This window comes from Hippopotamus amphibius, chromosome 9 (assembly GCF_030028045.1).
Source record: "Hippopotamus amphibius kiboko isolate mHipAmp2 chromosome 9, mHipAmp2.hap2, whole genome shotgun sequence".
In the NCBI taxonomy this organism is placed as follows: Eukaryota; Metazoa; Chordata; class Mammalia; order Artiodactyla; family Hippopotamidae; genus Hippopotamus; species Hippopotamus amphibius.
Window position 1 is genome coordinate 36,975,785 of NC_080194.1, and position 22,627 is coordinate 36,998,411.

A 22,627-nucleotide genomic window follows, 5' to 3' on the forward strand; every position below is an offset into this window, starting at 1 on the left:
GTGCAAACATCAGGGACCTCGAGTTTAATGTGTTGCTTTAAACACCAGAAAGAGCAACTTATTCTGTTAAACTGGGTAATTAAAACCTGGAATCAAACTTGGCCTACTTCTAATTACATAACTTCTTGAATACCGTAGAGAATGCCAGAGGTGCAGGGTGATGGAATATTAGAATGGATTTATTATTACTCTTTTCTCCAGAGTTAAGGGGTGTTTTGAAAGAGGGGCAAAGATGTTCTCGAAGAGCTTTGTTGTGTCTGTTTTGTGTAGGCTGGAGATGATGGTGAAAATGGCTGCAACGGAAATGGGTTTCTTGATCTTAACGGTAATCAATTTAAGAGTGGCAGATGCCAGATGGTGGGCATGTCTTAGAGACAAAGGGTCATAATTACTGCAATAAGTTACAGGAGGGTAGGAGTTATCAGTGTTTTCATCCAGAGGAATCTGTACCAATGACAACTTGATCACAGCTCCCTAAATGTGAAACAGATGGACAAATATTTAAGTGCTTATTGATATATTTAAGTAGATGTAAGAGAGCCTGGGTGATGTGCTTGCCTTGCCCCTAGCTCATCTCTGATCTAGCTCCTCAGTGATTGTTGTTGCTGCTGCTGCTGTTGCTGAGTCTGGTGGTTTTAAGTCACATTTGTTCTTTTTTGCTCTCTCAGGTTGAGCTCTGCAATTACTCCCTCACTTTGTAGGCTGGATGCCTGGTCCTTTCTGCAACTCTCCTTGTTCTTGTCTGTTGTAGACTGTGCATCCCGTGCCACCCCCTGGGGAAACACATTCATTCTTGAGGTTCTTGAATCCTTAACTCCTGATCTGTTCCCTTCTGTGCATTGACTTTTTAAAGGCTCTTCATACACGTTGTCAAATTGGGTCTCAGAAAGGCAGTCATTATTTATACTCTTGTTAGTGGTTATGAGTTGCCATTTCTTGACAGTCCTGCTAAAAACTGAGCTTTAATATTCCTTTCATAGGTTATTAGCCCCAAATGTTATGTTTTGATTATTGGTGAAAATAGGATGCTCCCTCATATTTACTGGTTATCCTTTTCTCATGAATTGACAGTTAATTTTTTTTTATTTTTTTTTTGGGGGGGTACATCAGATTCAATCATCTGTTTTTATACACATATCCCCGTATTCCCTCCCTTCCTTGACTCCCCCCCCCTCAAGTCCCCCCCACCCTCCCTGCCCCAGTCCTCTAAGGCATCTTCCATCCTCAAGTTGGACTCCCTTTGTTATACAACAACTTCCCACTGACTATTTTACAGTTGGTAGTATGTATGTGTCTGTGCTACTCTCTCGCTTCGTCTGAGCTTCCCCTTCACCCCCCACCCCCTCCCATACCTCGAGTTCTCCAGTCCATTCTCTATATCTGCATCCTTATTCTTGTCACTGAGTTCATCAGTACCATTTTTAGATTCCGTATATGTGAGTTAGCATACAATATTTGTCCTTCTCTTTCTGACTTACTTCACTATGTATGACAGATTGTAGTTCTATCCACCTCATTACATATAGCTCCATCTCATCCCTTTTTATAGCTGAGTAATATTCCAGACCAGTTTTCACTGATGTTCAACTTTAAATTTGTGCTTTCAATAAATATCGACCTAATTATAGATTCACCTAGTTAATGAATCTGCATATAATATAAATGTAATATTAACTATTCTTTTTTCCACACCTGTGTGAAGTGATAATTTATGATATGCTAAATTCTTACAAGCATCTCGGTCTAGTTACAATCAATTCTGTCTCAGAGATGTCAATTCCTAGGTCAGTACCACACTATGTTACTATTGTTACTAGTATTAATACTAGCCTTAATAGTAAGGCTCCTATTATCGCCCTCCTTTAATAGAAAGGTACATAGCTATTTTAACTTGCTAATTCTACAAAATAAACTTTATAATCACTTTGTGAAATAATCTTCCCAATGAAATATTTGATTAGAATAGTTTAATGTGTGGCGATTCAACATCTCTATAGTTATCTTCTCATACAGAAACATCTTTCCATTTATCCGTATTTTTTGAGGGAAGTGGGGTATATGCAGTATATGTGAATTCACTTATTAAAGTTTTTCAATTGATTTTTTTAGGTTGTTCTAATGGTCTACCATATTTATTTTCCTCTCTCATTATTCCAACTGGCACTTTCAGAGCAATGAATAATTGTGATGACAAGAATTTTACTTTTTGCCATTACCTTTAGCATGAAGTCTGAACTTCTAAGGTGGCTGAACTTCATGGTCTGGCCTTTGAGTCTCTACCTTCACCTCTTATGTATTCCGCTCCACTCTTTTCCGGTGCCGCCTTCCAGTCAGTGAATGTCTGTTTCCTGATGGCCACGCCCTTATTACTCTGCAGCTCTATACTCTGTGTTTCTCTTTTATCATCTCTTCTAACATTCCCACACTCCACCACACACAATCTAGCTAGTTTTCACTCTTTCTTCATGTTTCAGCTTAGATACCTGCCTCTGAATGCATACAGTAAAATTCAAATATTTACTAAATAAATCGGTTTATGGAAAAAGGCTAGAAGATGTTAATTGGCTGTAACTGTTTTGCAAAAATTAAATGTTAAGTGTACTCTAAACAGGTTTTCTTTGAAACTAAGTATGTTTAATTCAGTAAATAGTATACAGATTTTTTATTTCTTGGAAAGCTTAGAGATCTAGGAGAAAAAGTAAGCATTTTACTTAGGCCCAAATAGCTGTTAAGAAAAAAGATAAATGCAAATAGAACTTTTATTTTTCAACCACCCAAAAGAAAATTACAGCTTATAAAAAAGGAGAACTATTAGACTCAGAATGCCTAAAATGAGAATGTCATAATCCATTATATTAAACATGTAATTGCTTTGATGAATGACTGAACTGTATACCTCAAGAATTTCTTATGCTCAGAGTGTTGTTCTCTTGTTAGGATGCTCCACAAGTTGCCTTATATTTATATGAATTTCCCTATCAATTATCATTACTTGTGTAGGGTTCTGTCTTAATTTAACAGCTTGTGATGTAAAGGATGAACAAATGAACATAGAATGATTTTTCACATTTATTAACTCATCATAGGGGTTCACTCCAGAATACGTTTTCTGCTTTTGGATAAGGTATGAACTCTGACAAAAGCCATCATCAACGTTCATTGGGAATGCCTCCAGTATGAATCTTTGGGGGCAGATTAAGGTAAGCATCTTGGCTCAAGAACCCTGTGGGACCCTGACGTAGCTTACAGAAGAAAGAGGCAGTTCTGGTATACAGTATTAGGACACTTTGTTGACCTTTTAATGTTTGGGATAAATGACAGCTGTAGGGCTATGGATGTCTCTCAAGCCTACATCCCAAACAGTACTTTAATGAATGCAGATATTGAGAATACATGTTGATTAACGACACATCCAGCCACCAATGCAGTTGATAACCCTCTTCCAATTCCAGTCCCCCAGCACCAGGACACCCAAGGATATTACCAGGTGTGGAATAATTGGCTGTCACGGTGGTCTTCACCATTAATTTATTGTCAGTCCTTATAAGTGTCCTATATTCTTGTGAGTTCCTGGTTTCTTGTGACCTTCTTATAAGGACTGAAAGTTTGAGTTTTATTACATGTCAGCTCCAAGGGTATCACTTGGCTCCTTCCTAATATCTACTTCATCAATAGATCGGGTGAATATAAGTATTCCATTGGTTTCATTTATGAACTAGGGAAAGAGGATGATAATAGATATCAGAATAATGATACACAAACACTATCGTGTTGATACGTTTAACTCCAAACCATTATGGCTTCATTTGAAGCCTAGAAAAGCTCCCTCAGATTTCTATCCAATCACAGATTTATCTCCAATATTAATTCAGTCATATCAATTAAAGAATAATCTCCAACAAACATTTTCTTTCATTTACTATATTCACAGGATTCCTTCCAGAATAAATTCATGGACTTTGAATGAGTTCTGCACTCTGACTGAAGGTAATCCCATATTCTTCCTGTCATAGGACTTCCCTCGAGTATGAAGTTTTTGGTGTTTAATCAGGTTCGAACTCCTGTTGAAGGTTTTCTCACATTCCTTACATCTGAATGGTTTCTCTCCTGTATGAATCACTTGATGTCGAATAAGTGAGGAGCTCCGGGTGAAGGATTTTCCACAGTGAACACATTCATAGGGATTATCTGCAGAACGGAGTCTTGGATTTTTATAACTGTCTTCAGGCTGACTGAGGGCTTTTCCATTTTTACTGCCTTCAGAGGCCTTTGCTTCAGTGTGAATTTTTTGATGCTTCGTAAGGTTTGTACGTCGGTTGAAGAATCTTCCACATTCATTGCATTTATAGGGTTTCTCTCCTGTGTGAATGATCTGATGTCGAATGAGGGACGAACTGCGGCTGAAGGCCTTCCCACATTGATAACATGCGTAGGAATTCACTGTGGCATGACTTTTTGGGTGCTGAGTATCTGTACTCAGGCTCAAGGCATTCTCACATCCGCTATATTCTGAATGTTGCTTACCTACTGAGTCTAAATTAAATTCGAAGTTAGTTTTAAGCTGATCACACTTTGGGGAATCCTTTCTCATAGGAATTCCCTGTTGTGTGTCAAAAATTGAGTTAACTGACTTAACATTAAAGCTTTCCTTATTTTCACTACATTCAAAGTCTCCTTCCTCAGTGTAGACTGTATTATGAATGAAGGCTTCTTGTGGCAAATTTATGTCCCAGTGTTCCTGGTTCCTATATAACCAATCATCACTTTTCCAGGCATCTAAAGGAGGAGGTCCACTTTCGGTCAGTCTTGTCATAATCACTGCATGGGATGATTCTTCTCCAGAAATTCTCTGCTTTGGAACTAAATCCTGATCTTCTGAAATTATCTCTCTGTCTAAAAATAAATTTAAAAAAATCCATGAACTAGAAGAAGGGAAACTGCTTAATTAGAAAAGGGACACTATGCCATATAAGGGTATATGCATATTTTATGGGTCTTTAAATACAGAATGGAAATGTGAGGTTAGAAAACAAGGATTACAGAAGAAATGGGATAAAAATATTAAAAAGAGGATCAGGAGATCATAAAAACTGAGAAGAGCTACTCAGGAATACTAAGAAGAATACACAGAACTTGGGTAAAATATCAGTATACGAATTGGGATGGCGTGGCTTATCAGAGTCCAAGACAGTACGTTCATAACTAGTCTGTGAAAGTTATACCTAATCTTCCTTTCTCTAGCATCCTGTCTCTTTTACCCCAAGCTGTTCCACACATAATAAGCCCCTCTAAAATACCAATATAATCATTTCTTCAGGACATGTCTAAATTTACAGGCCCCACACTTTAACCAGCTAAAAGCAAACTTGTAATCAAAGTGCTCCTATTTTCCATACAGCAGCAATTATTCCCTGTATTTAACACAGGCAGAAAGAACTGTAATATATGATAGCAGGGAAACCATCCTTATTCTGGGTTCAAAATCACTCCTGATTCTAAAAGCGCTCAGACACTTGTCTATGTGTTTCCTAGAACTCAAAACTGTATCTGTTCTGATTCAGGTTGGGTTCTTCCGTTTTCACCTGTTTTGGGTTTCTCTATTTCATTTTATAAAGTTTCACTTTCCTTCTCAAAATTCCTTTTTCACTTAGCTTCTGTGTAAATATACCCAACAGACTGCAATCTAGCATTTTTTAAAAAATTAAATTTAACTGACGTCTTTTCTTTATCCCTTTCCACATAACTTCAGATATATCTAAAGATTTTATCTTCCATATTTTATTGGTAGCCAAGCAAGACCTTCAGCTTTGCAGTTTCACAGTCTCTAGGACATCTCCACTTGACTATCCCTACACTCTTCCAAAACTCAACCAATGAGAGACTCTCATCTCATTGATAAAGAACTTCCCTCAATGTCCTCGTTTTTGTTCAGTGAGCCACTGGTCTTGTAACAGTTACACTAGAGTTCATGAAGAGAACTTGAATAACCATTGCTCTTTATCTCTCATATTGAATCTGTCCTTAAGTACTATTACTTTACTTTTACTTTTCGAAATGACTTTTACCTCAAGGCAGCTCTCACTGATACACTCCTCTTTGTCAAGTATGTATCAACTCAGCCTTCTTTAGTCTAATCTCTATGAGAAATCATCATTTGTCTGTACAATACCCATGCTGGAAACCTGACTATCAAATCAGAATCTCCTAGGGTGAAGCCCAGGAATATAATGGAAATAGCGATTGTAGTTTTCCTGTCTCTACCTCACCAGTGTATATTGGATGTGTGGGGCCAGTTAACTTGTCCCTTTAACTTGCGGGTTTTCAGAGACAGAGGAACCACTTCCAAACCGGGACTTAATTTACAGGATGAGTTCCTGGTCTTCAAGCTTGATGCCACCATGAGATGATATCTTAGGAGAGAGTAAATGTAATTAACAAGGGGGGAAAATAAAAGTTAATTTGTGGCCAGAGGACAGACACACATCAAAATGATGGCACATTCTCTGATACGCTCTGCGTAGAGAAGTGGAGTTTATTTTTCTTCCCCTGGAGTCTGGGCTGATCTTGTGACTGCTTAGCCAACAGAATGTGGTAGAAGTGCTATCAGGCTACTTCTGGGCCTAGGCTTTAAAAGACCGACAGCTTTCAATTCCTCTCAGGATGTTCCCTCTCAGAACCTGGCTGCCATGCTGTGAGAAGTCCTTGCCTCAGAAGAGGCCATGCACAGCTCTTCTGGTCCACAGGATTAGCTACGTTCCCAGTGACAGCAAACATCAACTTCCAACTATGTGATGAGTCACCTTGACCATTCCATCCCAGTCAAGCTCCCAGAAGAGTGCATCTGCAGGCAACATCATATGGAATGTAAGGATTCCTAAGTCAACTCACAAAATTGTGAGAATTAATAAAATAATTGTTTTACGTCACTAAGTTTTAGGGCAATTAGTTAGAAGTAATAGATGACCAAAACCGTAATTGTTCTAGCAGTATTTATTAAATAGCTAAATTCCTAGTTGTATTTCCCTAACTAAATCTGTCTTCTCCTCATATTTGTACAACTCATTTTTCATTCAACTTCCTTACTACTATTTTTAAAATCACTTTCATGTATTTTGTTATTTTCAAGTCACTTAGTTGTAATATGTAGTCAAGCTACTAATATTTTTATTTTATATCTGGCCACCTTAACGAAATTCTTAACAGATATAATAATTCTGATACTGAGTCTCTTGGATTTTCTAAGTAGAAAGTTATCATACACAAATAGCTTTTTCTCTTTTCTATTAAATTTCTCATTTGTTTCATTTATTTTTCTTTCATCAGGTACATATTAAATAATTATGGTAATAGACATAAGAATCTGCTGATTTTAGTGTTAATACCATTGTTTATCTTTACACATAACATTAGCCCCTGATTTGTTCCCTTTGTTCCCTGATTTGCTCTAATAGATTTCAAGTCACTGGCTTATTCCTGACCACTAATTCTAAACTTATAAACTGTGCTTTATGTATAAGTCTTTATTCCTGTCTCTAACCTAAAACAAAAATAAACACTTTAAACCCTAGCCTATAATCCTTATTTTGGGTCTCTGCCTACATCTCTTCTGGACATCAGCCCATGCCAAACCACCTCTGCCTTTCTTTGGCCTAAAAATTTCCCCCAGCTTCTCAAATCACCTAGTTAATTAAGCTCTCCAAAATTTGGCTTTATATTCTCTATCCAAATTTACCATATAATGTCTCTAGTAAACTTGGATCATTGACTCTTATTCTAGATCTGAAACATTTGGTGAGCCTTAAAAATATATACGTGCACAGAATATCCTAAAGACATTACCAGAAAACAACTAGAGCTCATCAATGAATTCAGTAAAGTTGCAGGGCACAAAATTAATACACCAAAATCTGTTGTATTTCTATACACTAACAACAAAAGATCAGAAAGAGAAATTAAGGAAACAATCCCATTTGCCATCACATCAAACAGAATAAAATACCTAAGAGTAAACCTAGCTAAGGAGGCAAAAGACCCACATGCTGAAAACTATCAGATGCTGATAAAAGAAACTGAAGATGACACAAACAGATGGAAGGATATACCATGTTCTTGGATTGGAAGAATCAATATTGCCCAAATGACCACACTACCCAAGGCAATCTACAGATTCAATGCAATCTCTATCAAATTGCAAATGGCATTTTAAACAGAACTAGAAATTTGTATGGAAACACAAAAGACCCTGAATAGCCAAAGCAATCTTGAGAAAGAAAAATGGAGCTGGAGGAATCAGGCTCCCTGACTTCACACTATGCTACAAAGCTACAGTGATCACAACAGTATAATACTGGTACAAAAACAAATACAGATTAATGAAACAGGATAGAAAGCAGAAATAAACCCACACACCTATGGTCAATTAACCTACCACAAAGGAGGCAAGAATATACAATGGAGAAAAGACAGTCTCTTCAATAAGTGGTGCTAGGGAAAAATGGACAGCTACATGTAAAAGAATGAAATTAGACATTCTCTAACTCCATATACAAAACTAAACTCCAAATGGATTAAAAACCTAAATGTAAAATCAGATACTATAAAACTCCTATAGGAAAACATAGGCAGAATACTCTTTGACATAAAATGCAGCAATATCTTTCTGGATCCATCTCCTAGAGTAATGGAAATAAAAACAAAAATAAATGAATGGGACCTAATTAAACTTAAAAGCTTTTACACAGCAAAGGAAACCATAAACAAAACAAAAAGACAACCTACAGTATGGGAGAAAACATTTGCAGATGATGTAACCGACAAGGGATTAATTTCTAAAATATACAAACAGCTCATATATCTCAATATCAAAAAACCAAAGAACCAGGCTTCCTAGGTGGTGCAGTGATTAAGAATCTGCCTGCCAATTCAGGGGACACGGGTTTGATCCCTGCTCCAGGAAGATCCCACATGCTGTGGAGCAACTAAGCCAGTGAGCCACAACTACTAAGCCCATGTGCTGCAACTACTGAAGCCCACGGGCCTAGAGCCCGTGTTCCGTGACAAAAGAAGCCACGGCAATGAGGAGCCCATGCACCACAACAAAGAGTAGCCCCCATCCACCACAACTAATGAAAGCCCATGCACAGCGAAAGGAGACCCAACACAGCCAATAAAATAAATTAATTAATTTAAAAAAAGAACACCAAAGAACCAATCAAAAAACGAGCAGAAGATCTAAATAGACATTTCTCCAAAGACGACATATAGATATCCAAAAGGCAAGTGAAAAGATGCTCAACATCACTAATTATTAGAGAAATGTAAATCAAAACTACAAGGTATCACCTTACGCTAGTCAGAAGGGCCATCATCAAAAAGTCTACAAATAATAAATGCTGGAAACGATGTAGAGAAAAAGGAACCATCCTACATTGTTGGTGGGAATGTAAATTGGTACAGCCACTATGGAGAACAGTTGGAGGTTCCTTAAAAAACTAAAAACTGTAATCCCACTCCTGGGCATATATCTGGAAAAAACCACAATTCAAAAAGATACATGCACCTCAATGTTCATTGCAGCACTATTTACAATAGTCAAGACATGGAAGCAACCTAAGTGTCCATCGAAAGAGGAATGGATAAAGAAGATGTGGTACATATATACAGTGGAATATTGTTCAGCCATAAAAAAGAATGAGATAATGCCATTTGCAGCAACATGGATGGACCCAAAGATTATCATACTAAGTGAAGTAAGTCAGAAAGAAAAAGACAAATATCATGATATCATTTATATGTGGAATCTAAAAAAATGATATAAATGAACTTAAATACAAAATAGAAATAGACCCACTGATGTAGAAAACAAATTTATGGTTACCAAATGGGAAGGGGGGAGGGATAAACTAAGAGTCTGAGATTCACACACACACACACACACACACTACTATATATAAAATAGATAACCAACAAGGACCTACTGTATAGCACAGGGAACTATACTCAATATTTTGTAATAGCCTATACGGGAAAAGAATCTGAAAAAGAATATATAGATATATATGGAATCACTTTGCTATACACCTGAAACTAACACAACATTGTAAATCAAGTACACTTCAATTTAAAAAAATGTGGAAATCTTAAAAAAAATACACGTGTGTATTTGTTTATGTGTGTGTGTGTATACATGTTCCATGTGGCTAGGTTGGGCTTCTCACAAGCATAGTAATATCAGGGTATTTGAACTAGTGGCTGCTAAATTCCAGGAGAAAGAAACAGAAGCTGCATGTCCTATTACAAGCTAGACCTGGAACTGGCACAGTGTCATTTCTGCTACATTTTACTGGTCAAAGAGTCTAGTGCCAGCTCAGATTCCAGGGGAGGGAAAACAACATCTACACTTCAGTGGACAGAGTGATAAAGATTTTGTGGCCATCTTTAATCCACCAAAATCCATTAACTGTTTGGGAAAATAAATGACATTTACTGAAGTAAGTTCCAGGTTGATTAAGGTACATTATATTTAAATAATGAAGTAGATGGAGTTAGAAAAAAATGAAAAAAATCTTCCTTAGTTTTGGGGTGGAAAAATTCTTATGTATAAAATTAACAGATATAAAACAATGGGGGAAGATATATGATAACATAAAGTTAAAAACATGTTTGGCAGACACCATGAATAAAACAATTTTTAAAAATGTCTTCAGATCTATTTCATTTGCCACAAATATGGTCAATAGTGAGAATTTAACATAGCCTGTAATATATTAATAAAAAACCTCTAAAAATCTTGCTAACAGACACAAAAGAACCATTTACTGAATCACAAATGACCAAAACAAATAATTTTTCTTTTTCTCATAATCCAGTATCTATCCATCTGTTTTTTTTTTTGGTTCCTACATGTGTGCAAAAGGCTGGAGATATAAACATAGGCAGAAAGAGACGTGTTCTCTTTCCTCAAGGAACACAAAACCTAGGGTGAGACAAAGACTCACAGAGACACATGTAAAATATGTTTGTGATAAATGGTAAAAGGAAAAGAATATGGTGCTATGGCAGTATATAATAGAAAACATTAACCTAGTCAAGAAACGCTTCCCTGAGGAAATATGGACCTATTTGAAATCTGAAGGAATAGGAGTCAACTAGGCAAAGAAAAGGAGAAAGAGCATTAAGTAAAGAAACAGCATGCATGGAGGTCCTGCGATGGGAGAGGGCAAGCCACTCAAGGGACAATAAGAGCATGTTCCCTACGGAAGTGTTTTTTCTCTGCTGAACCCCAGCACCTATCAGAATGCATGGGGCACAGCAGATGATAATACATATTTGATGTTGGATGACTGAAAGTAGATCAGTGTGGTTGAGTGCAAGGAAGATGTACTGTAAGACGAGACTGGAGAAGTCGGTAGGGACAAGTGTGTTGTAAAGTAAGTAAAACTGAAATCAGCACAGAGATTTCAGCAAGTACATGACAAACTCTGACCTCCATGACTGCAGTGTGGTTCAAACACTGGAGTTGCAGGAGGAGACAAAGCTAAGAGGCAGGCCAAGATCTTGTATTCGGACAAGAGGCTATGGTGACAGTTCAGGTGAGAGATGATGGTACATGGACCACAGCAGTGGCACTGCAGATGGAGAGAAGTGGAGACATTTAAGAGATATTTAGGAAGTTTAGAGAGGTGAGAGAGAAGAGGCTGTGTCAAGGACAATACTTAAACTATACTTGTGTAATTGGATGGATGGCAGCTCATCCAGCTAGGGAAGAATGGAAGAATACTGGAAAGGAAAAAAATCACTTGGGTTTTATGGAATTTAAAACATCTTTGAGACATCCATGAGACATGTCATGTGTATATAAATTTTCAGTTCAGAGCTGAAGCCAGAGCTCGGGATATGAACTTATAAGCTGCTATAAATGTGTGGTAATTGAAGCTGCAGTTGTAGATGTCATAACCTAGGGGAAAAAATACAGAGCAAAAAGAGAAGACAATGAGATCAAATGCTGAAAAACTGAAATTTATGAGAAAGAGAAGGACAGGTCTGCAATAGACAGGGACAGACTAGCCAGAAACAGAAGAAACTCAGGAGTATTACAGGAACCTAGGAGTGTTTTCAGAACGAGGAGCAGTTAATAGTGTCACTTGCTGCTGAGAAGTCAAATGAGGTAAGGAATTAAAAAGTGTCCCCTGGAGCTCTCTCCAATAAAGTCATGAGTAACCAGAGCAAAAACTATTTCAGATTAGTATTTGGGGTAAGACTTCAACAGGAACGAGTTGAGGAATAAAAGGTGAGGAAAAGAGAAAAGCAAGTATAAAAAACCCAGAGCAGCCTCTCTATAAAGAGGTGAGAAACAGAGTATTAGAAGAAGATGTAGGGGGCTTCCTAGGTGGCACAGTGGTTGAGAATCCACCTGCCAATGCAGGGGACACGGGTTCGATCCCTGCTCCAGGAAGATCCCACATGCCACGGAGCAACTAAGCCCGTGCGCCACAACTCTTGAGCCCATGTGCTGCAACTACTGAAGCCCACGCTCCTAGAGCCCGTGCTCCGCAACAGGAGAAGCCACAGCAATGAGGAGCCTGTGCACCACAACAAAGAGTAGCCCCCACTCACTGCAACTAAAAAGAAAGCCTGTGTTCAGCAAAAAAGACCCAACACAGCCAATAAAATAAATAAATAAATAAATTTATAAAAAAAAAAAAAAAAGAAGATGTAGGGTTGAGAAAGTTAAAAAATTAATAATGACCTGAAAATGTTAAAAAGCTAATGGAAAAATGAGGCAGAGATAGTGAAAATGTTAGTGAAAAAAGGCAAAGAGAAATGGGGTCCAAAGGATAATCAGGGAGAGGATTTACCTTATAAAAGAAGAAATGGAGTAAACTGCCTAACAAGTTAATAAAGATTTCCAGTAAATAAGACCCAGCGTTTGCTCAGGTGATAACAGAGATATAATAACTAGAGTGATAGTAACACTCTCATTATTAGTGAGTATGAGGTGGCAGTAGACAACATAGCTGTTTTGTAGACAATATAACCTAATGTAACAAGACAGTTAATATATTTATATGCTTTGATGCTGAAGTTTCTCTAAGAAGGAATTCTGTGAAAGCATATGCCTGAAAACCTGGCAACAAACTAAATATCCAACAGTTGGGGTGGGGAATGGTTAATTATTATACAAGTATGTGATGTACTGTCACATGTGAATTAGAAACCACATTTTCATAGACTAGTTAAATGGGTATTTGCTCATGATATTACATGAGGTGAGAAGAGCAGCATATATAATGACATTCCTGATGATCTCAATTTTGGAAAAAAGAAATATTTACAAGCCACAGGTGCACATCATCACAAAGAAAATGGCTTAAGGAAACAAACCACAGTGGTAATACTGCATAGCTCGGGGTAGTGAGGTAACAGGGTAAGTTACATTCCTCTTCATACTTTACTTACAAAATTTATATTAAGCACACAATTTCTAATCTCTCACAAACAAAATGTTAGTAAGAATAAAGAGATTACGATGAAGATAGGAAGTTAAGGCACAAGTTAAGGAGGTCTATAGTGAAAGAAGGAAAAATGGAAGATTATTAGAACCACTCTAGTATAAAGCGGTTTCTTTTTAAAAGAGAGAATATGATTTAATGTTAGGTTGGCTAGCGTTTGTTTATATAACACTTACCAATGCATGCCAGGAGCTATTCTAAGTGTGCTATACATATCAACCCATTTAATCCTCACAGTAACGTGGAGGTAAACACTGTTAGGTTACAGAAAAGGAAACTTGGCAGAGAGGCTGCCCCAGGCCCCTCTGCTTGTGTTCAGAGTCTGTCTTCCTCCTCCTACACTATTGGTCGGAATGTAAACTGGTGTAGCCACTACAGAGAACAGTATGAAGATTCCTTAAAAAACTAAGAGTTGCCATATGATCCAGCAATCCCGCTCCTGAGCATATATCCAGAAAAAACTATAATCCAAACAGATAAATGCACCCCTTTGTTCAGAGAAGCACTAGTCATAATAGCCAAGACATGGAAACAACCTAAATATCCATTGACAGATGAATGAACAAAGATGTGGTACATATATACAATAGAATATTACTTAGCCACAAAAAAAGAATGAAATAATGCCATGTGCAGCAACATGGATGGACCCAGAGATTATCTTACTGTACTAAGGGAAGTCAGAAAGAAAAACACAAATACCATATAGTATCACTTATATGTGGAATCTACAATATGACACAAATGAGCTTATCTACGAAACAGAAACAGACTCACAGACAGAGAGAACAGACTTGTGGTTGCCAAGGAGGAGGGATGGATTGGGATTAGAAGATGCAATCAATTATAAGTAGAATGGATAACCATCAAGAGCTTACTGTATAACACAGGGAATTATATTCAATATCCTGTAATAAACCATCATGGAAAAGAATATGAAAAAGTATACACATACACACACACGTATAACTGAATCACTTTACTGTACACCAGAGACTAACACGACACTGTAAACCAACTATACTTCAATTAAAAAAAGAAAAGAAAAAGTCTGTGTTCCTAACCCACACCACTTTTTTGCCTGTCCACATAAGAAAAAGAATCTGTGAACAAAAAGAAAGATTTTTTTTCTTCAAAGTTTAGCTGGTTTGTTGTCACCTCCCAACTATCAACTCGAATCCTGGGTTGTACATTATTTGTGTGTTTAATGAATGGAAGCTTCTTACAAATGCCTCAGATCTGCCTGTTGCTTACCAAAAACAGTTGTTCTTAGAACTTCTTGCTCCATTATCCAACTTTTTTCCTCACTCTCCAACTTGGAGGTCTCAACTGGTTTGGAAAGTAGATGTTCTGTTCATGAGGAAAAGGAAAACAAACACACACATTTCAGACATTTTTTATAGGGAAGAGAATTCCATCCCAAAGTAGTAGTCTAAGAGCTGCTAAAAGATAAGGCCAGCAGACCCATGTATTTGTAGCTCTACATCAGAAAGGACTTTCAATCACACACAGCAAGAAAATCTGCTATTGTGCTAAATTATTAGGAAACCTAAACCCAAACCCAAATGCCCTCAACCGCTTCGGCAGTCCTACAGTTTTTAACAGTAGATGAAGAGACTACTAAAGAGCAGATAGGTAAATATGCAGACGCCACCTTTATGCAATGAATTCAGGTTCCTATAGTTCTCCAGCATCACATTCCTGTACAGGTTCTTTACAGCCGGGTCCAGTTGTCCCCACTCTTCCTTGCTGAATTCCACAACCACATCTTTGAATGTCCCTGGTTCCTAAAACATTAAGTTACTTTTTAATCAAAGGTCCCAAAAATATTACTAGTGGAGAAATGAATTTGGAAAGAACAGGGTAGGTAGCCAGAGTATACAAAGAAACTGACAGACAATGTTTGGAGTTTTAAGTGATAAAAATGAAGTTACCTTAGGGCTTATCAACTTGGTACTCTTTGAGGGCTGCAAAAGGAAAACGAAGGGCCGTCCGAACTCTAGATTAGCTTACATTTTAATTGAGAAAAAAACAGCTGGAATAATTGTGGAACAAAAAATTACTATAGAGAACAAATAATTTATACAAAAAAGAGTTCAGAACAGGAAGAGTTTAAGGTAGATTTGAGGGAAATTTGTAATGAAGATGTAGGCTCTGCTAGCTGATCATGAAGCATCTCTAATTGAGAAATGCTATCTGCTTGCCTCATCCTTCAGGTCTCAGAGCCCAATGTCACTTTATCAGACAGACTTTTCCTGATTACCCAAAAAAGCAGCCATCTTCTTAATCAGCCTGTTTCTTTATTTTCTCGGTAATAATTGTTACCATCTGCAATTATGTTTGCTTGTGTTTGTCTACTTCTACTAGAATATAATCTCCACAAAGGCAGGTGCTTTGTTTCATTTACTGTCATATTCTAAGTGCCCTTGGAAATGTTAGGCACTGCATAAATACTTGTTATAAGGGCCCTCAGCCCATCAGCTGTTGTACTTCTCAGCCCAGCATTCTCAACCGTGTCCTTATAGGCACCTTCAGTCACACTGAAACACACAAATCCTTCCTCTGCCTCAGAGCCAGTCTTTGTGAATAAGCTGTTTACATGGGGTTTGCCTACTTCCTCACTTTTCCTCTTTCCTCAGCCCTCTGCAACCTGGCTTCTAGTCCCATGCATGCTTGTATCTCCATGATGTTAAGAGGACAGACACTACTCAGGCTGCGTTTTTCAGAACTTTTAAAGGATTTCTCTTTGAACTATGGTCATTCTTTGCTTTCATGGTGACATCATATTTTCCTGGTTTATCTCTACCATTTTGGTCCTTTCATTTCGGTTTTCTTTGAGGTCTCTTCTGCTCCTGCCTGTTAAATGACATTGCTCACAATCCTGCCCTTGGCTCCCTTCACTTTTAATTCTAAACATTCCCTGGGTAGGCCTATGTCTATACCTTCAATTATCATCTACAATCTTGAGAGAACAGATGCCCAGAGAATATACAATTAAATATTTTCTAAAAAGTGTACCATCAACTAAAATAGGTCCAGTGTGTGGGAGAATAACAGTCACGTCCTTAGACAGAACTATGTTTGGCAAAGGTTCAAAGACCAAAAAAGAAAAAGCAGAATATTTCAATAAAGAGTGGAATCCTCATTTACCTGGGATTTGCCTGTTAGCGAGTCAGCTTCCATCCTCTCTTTATTGATGCTCCCCTTCTGCAGTAGGACAGAATCCTTGCAGGTTTTACCTGAGGAAGATGAAGGAAAACATTAGGGAGACAAGTTTTTCTATAGAGAAATGCTTAATAATTATAGTAGTTTTAACATGCTACTTCAGAAGTTTGAAATTTAATGATGTTAGGTTCTACCAGCAACCAGTATCTCCAGGGATGGGGCCCAGATCTTATGTTTTAAAAAACCTCTAAAAGTGATTCTGATATTCTACCAGGGGTCAATAACTACTGGATCAGAGAGAAGCCCAGAATAATATTTTGATGTCTCATCTGTGGTTATAGCAGATCCAAAATAAAAAATCTTTAATCTTGTCAAAACTAAATCCTAATTAAGGCTTAGCGCCATAGGCTGTAATTCTATTGGGAGCTAAAAATATTTTATCCAGCGAATCCCTTCCTTACAGACACTGGGGATTACTCTCCTCAAGGATTCTTTCCCTCTAAGTTGCTCTGTGTATACTACACACAGACTTAGGCAGTCTGGTCAACTTGGACTATTGATTCTTTCAGGACATACAAATCTGAGCAGCCACCAATTCTCTTCTCCAGCCCTTTGGTGAGAAGTATACCCAAGGGCTACTTCCTAATATTTCTCCAAGATTCATTAATTATACCACTAATCCTCAAATGCCAGACTATGGACTAATGCTGATTTGTGAAGAAGTTTTCACTGATTCAGGAGGAAATAAGAAAAAATAGAACAATGCAGGAAATATTTATGAAACCGTTTTGCAAACAAAGGCAGAATTTAAAAAAAAAAAAATCCAAATTTCTCAGCAACGTGCTATTTGAATACTGCCACAAGATTATAGTCTGTTAACTTTACACCTATAACATTTTGTGAAATCTCAGTTTGCTCAATCCCATAATCCCTAGCCTAGGACAGTCAGTACCACATTGTTACATATTCCTGCCATTCTTAGAAATACACAAGATACCTTGAAAATATGCAAAAGCCTTCAATCAGCCACCCCTCTTTTTTTTTATTGCTTTCACTGAATATTGTTTTCTTCCCCTAACTTTGCTTCCCTGCCGACCTCCTTCCTGAATCTTTACAATTGTGTTCTCTGAAACTCTCATGTCATTCAACGAAAAATTCCTATACATTCTCAAGCTCTTCATAAAATATCCTTTCTCCCTTCTAATCTAAACTGGATCTTGCTCACCATCAGAGCCACCCCTTCTCATCCTCCACTACTATGGTCTTGGTGGTTGTCTTGTTGTACTTCTCTATTCCCACTTCCTCATAAAGATTTTTCTATTCTCATACAAAAACTTTTTCTTTTCATAGCAGTTCATGATATTTAGCTAGGGCTTTCTTGATGTTGCAATACACTAAGCTATTGCAAATTCATTTATTCAACCCATATTTACTGAGCACCTCCCATGTGTGAGGCCCACAAATGCCTCCCTCAGAGAGCCTACAGTCTGCTGTGAATGACAGACATTAAATAAGAAATTATACTAGGGCAGTAAAAACTCTACTTAGCTTACCACCCAAATCCTGTACTATTATGATAGGTTATTTCAACAATGGCATAGATAATCTTTTCAACAATCCAGCCTGAAGACCCTCGACAACCTTACTGCTAACAACCATCAGCAATCAAGCTACTTCCTTTTTCGTACTGGGGTGCTTATTTATACACTGAGAATTGTTCTACCCTGAGAATAAACCTGAATGAATCAATCCCTAACTATACTTTCCTATCCTTTCAACTTGCCCTTTCTTGCCCTGAGTATACTCTCCAGCCTTTATCAAGGTTCTACCATAGTACTAGTACGTTGCTTCTTTAATCTTCTCCCAGTCTATCACCCCTCTTATGAAGTCACTTAATCTTGTCTATGCAGCTTAGATTTTATGGTAAATCATTTCCAGATTTACTCTTTTCAGATTTCAAATTCCTTGGACACTGATCCTTATATCTAACATCCAAACTTAACTTGACACAACAATCTCTTTAACATTACCTTTTAAAAAAATTGAGGTAAAATTCAAATTTTGTTCATATGGTGAACAAGAAATTTACCAGATTAACCATTTTAAAGTATACAATTCACGGTTTTTAGTATACTCGCAATGTTGTGCAACCATTACCACTGTCTAATTCCAGAACATTTTCTTCACCCCAAAAGTAATCCCATACCCATTAAGGAGTCACTTCCCTTTCCCCTTTCCTCTCACGCTGTCTCTTCGGATTCACCTATTCTGGGCATTCCATACAACTCCAGTCATAGGACATGTAACCTTTTTTCTCTGACTTCTTTCAATTAGCATATTTTGAAGGTTCACCCATGTTGTAACATGTGTCAGTTCTTCATTCCTCTTAAAGGCTGAATGATGTTCCACTGTATGAATATCAATTTGTTTATCCATTCATCAGTTGATGAACTTTAGGACTGTTTCCATTTTTTTTTTTTGGTTACTATGAATAATGCTGTTACAAACATTCATGTATAAATTTGTGTGTAAACGTATGTTTTCAATTCTCTTGCGTTTATTGTAATTCTATGTTTAACTTTTTGAGGAACTACCAAACTGTATTCCACAGTGGCTGCACCATTTTACATTCCCAAAAGCAACATATGAAGGTTCCAATTTCTCCATATCCTCACCAACACTTTTCTCTTTCTTTCCTTTCATTAGTATAGCCATCCTAGTGGATATCAAGCAGTATCTCAAAGTTTGATAGTAAATTCCTTAACAACTAACGATGAGGAACAATTATCCCTATGCATGTTGGCCATTTATGTATCTTCTCAGGAGAAATATCTATTCAAGTCTTTTGCCCATTTTAAAAATCGTGTTGCTTGTCTTTCTGTTGTTGACTTGTAAGAGTTCCTTATAATTTTCCAGTATTAGGCCTATATCAAATATTTTCTCTCACTCTGTAGGTTTCCTTTTCACTTTCTTGGTAGTAGCTTTTGATGCACAAGTTTTTAGTTTTGATGGTCTAATTTTTCTTTTGTTGCTTGTAGTGTTGGCACCATATCTAAGCATCAATTACCAAATTCAAAGTCATAAAGTGTTATTTCTGTTTTCTTCTAAGAATTTTATAGTTTTGGCTCTTATACTTAGGTTTGTTGATCCATTTTGAGTTCATTTTTGTATACGATATGACTTCAGTCTTTCGCCTGTGAATATCAAGTTGTTTCAGCACCATTTGTTGAAGAACTACTTTCCCATTTAATGGTCTTAGCACCCTTGCTGAAAATCAACTGACTACAGATGTATGAGTTTATTTCTGACCTCTCAATTCTATTCCATTGATCTAGATGTCTGTCCTATTCCAGTACCACATGGCTTTGATTATTGTAGCTTTAAGTAAGTTTTGAAATTTGGAAGTCTGCATCCCCAAACTTTGTTTTCTTTATCAAGGCTGTTGAGGCTATTTGGGGTCCTTTGTAATTCCATGAGAATTTTAGGATCAGCTTGCCCATTTCTGCAAAAAGGGTAGCTGGAATTCTGATGGGAATTGCATTTGAATCTGCAGACTGCTTTGGAAAGTGTTATCTTAATATCAAGTCCTCCAACCTATGAACACAGGATGTCTTTCCATTTATTTAGGTCTTCTTTCACCTTACACCTCCTTGGTTAAATTTATAGTTATTTTATTCTTGTTGATGCTTTTGAAAATAAAATTATTTTCACTAGTTTTCTTTTCTTGTGATGTCTCTCTCTGGCTTTGGCATCAGATTAAAACTCCCATCATAGAATAAATTAGGAAGTATTCCCTCCTTCTCTGCCTTTCAGAAGAGTTTGAGAAAGTTTGGTGTTAATGATTCTTTTAATGTTTGGTAGAATTCACCAGTGAAGCCATCTTGTCCTTGAATTTACTTGGTTGAAAATTTTAAAATTACTGATTCCGTCTCTTCAGTTGTTATAGATGAGTTCAGAGTCAGTTTTGGTAGTTTTGGAAATTTTCTGTTTCATCACACTATTCTCTTATAATCCTTTTGATTTATGTAAGGTCAATAGTAATGTCCCTATCTTTATTCCTGATTTTAATCTTCTTTTTCTCTTGGTCATTGTAGCTAAACTTTGATGTTGTTGATCTTTTCAACTTTTTTTTAATTTATAAAGTCTATATTCTTTGCTGTATGTGCCACTTAAGTCTGTTTCCTTAGCTTAGTGGTTACCTAGTAATTCCAGAGATTTCCTTAAATGCTTTAAACCAGAAATACAAAACCCAAAACCATTTCCTGGACTTTGCAGATGGGCTGTGTGTGCCAGGGAATGCCTTCAACACTTAGCGGGATAGTTTTCACCTCTGCCTTAGTCTTCCTGCTTGAGCAGAGCCTGAAGGCTAGCCTAAGGTGAGACTCAGGGAGTTCTCAGGTCTTTCAGAACAGGCATCCAGCCTTCTAGATCTCTAGGAATATGTAGGAGCTTTCAACTCCCTCCCTAAAGCACCTTTCTTCCCAAACTTTTTGTTTAGTCTATGTTTGTCTATTTCAGTTTGAAATAGACAAAATGTTTATTTACTGTCCCAGGTAGGAGTGGCTAATATATTTTTTTATGAAATGTTTCTGACAAATGCTAGCCAGGTAGCCACTTCAGCCCTGAGAGGTCTAAGTTAGGCAAAATAAGGACAAACCCTTTAAGTGGGTTCTTCAAGGATCCATGGCACTTTAAAAGAAACCAAAAGCCTTTCTCAGTCCTGTGTTACCCTGAAACCTCTCTTTTCCTTCCCAAATAAACTTCTCAAGAGTAGTCTATTATCATTATCACATTCCCACCTCATACTATATTTTTTTGACCCATGTGACAGGCAGAATAATCGCTCCCTGAAAGGTCTATGCCCTAATCCTTGGATACATGGCAAAAGAGACTCAGCAAGGGCATTCCCTGGAGGTCCAGTGGTTAGGACTTGGCACTTTCACTGCCCGGATCAGGTTTCAATCTCTGGTTGGGGAACTAAGATCCCACAAGCCTCAAGCAGCGACCAGGGAAAAAAGCAAAAGAAAACAAAACAAAACAAACAAACAAACAAACAAAAGGGATTCAGCAATATTAAAGATCCTTGAGATGGAGAAATCATCCTGGATTATCTGGGTGGTCTCAATCTAATCACATGAATCTTGAAAAGTGGAGAACCTTTCCCAGCTGTGGTCAGTGAGACAGAGAGAGTGAAAAAGTGAGTGTGAGCATGTGCATGTGTGCCAGCACATACCATGACAACAGAATGGAAGGTCAAAGACATGGCAGTGTGAAAAGGACCTGGCTCACTGTTGCCAGCTTTGAAGATGGGGGAAAGGGAGCATGAAGCCCAGAAAGAAATGAAGTCCTGCTGATGCCTCACTTTTAGCCCAGGGAGACCCATGGTGGACCACTGATCTAATCAACAATTTCAATAAACTATTTCCAATACTCATCTTAACAGGACCTTTTCCTTTTTGTTGCAACACTGTTGAACACTCCCTTCTTGAAGATTTCTTTTCTCTTAGCTCAAGATACCAGTCTTTCCTGGTTCTTTGACTTTCTGGATTGCTCCTTTCTAGACTGCTTACCTGAGTTTTCTTATTTTGCTCAGTACTTCATTTTGTTTACTGTTTGGATAAGAATGAAATATAATCCCAGTATCAGTATCATCACTGTCTCTAGTCAATAATGCTTATTGATTAGCATTATTAGTCAAATATTCAGTCAATTGCCTCATGTCTTATAAGGTCCACACATTCACATGATCAATTACACATCTTTTATGTTTCTTTTAATCTCTAAATCCCTCTTCAACAGCCCCTCCCTACTCCCTTACAATTATTTTGCTTTAGAAACTGGATTGTCTTGCAGTTTCCCACAGATTAGATTTTACTAATGGCATTCCCATGGTATAGTTTAACATGTTCCTCTATCCTCTATATTTTCTATAATTGGTAGTTAGATCTATG

General features: G+C 37.4%; 1 protein-coding gene across 1 annotated transcript in view; it reads right to left on the bottom strand.

Moving 5' to 3' along the window:
- Positions 1-3,925: 3,925 nt before the first annotated feature.
- ZNF215 (zinc finger protein 215) overlaps positions 3,926-22,627 on the bottom strand; it is a 33,790-nt gene continuing 15,088 nt past the window's right edge. Inside the window, exons 3-6 of the mRNA XM_057749348.1 lie at positions 16,662-16,750; positions 15,166-15,298; positions 14,766-14,861; positions 3,926-4,893 (exon numbers count right to left, since the gene is read on the bottom strand). Of these exons, the coding sequence (XP_057605331.1) occupies positions 3,926-4,893; positions 14,766-14,861; positions 15,166-15,298; positions 16,662-16,750 (1,286 nt within the window). The remainder of the gene's footprint in view (positions 4,894-14,765; positions 14,862-15,165; positions 15,299-16,661; positions 16,751-22,627) is intronic.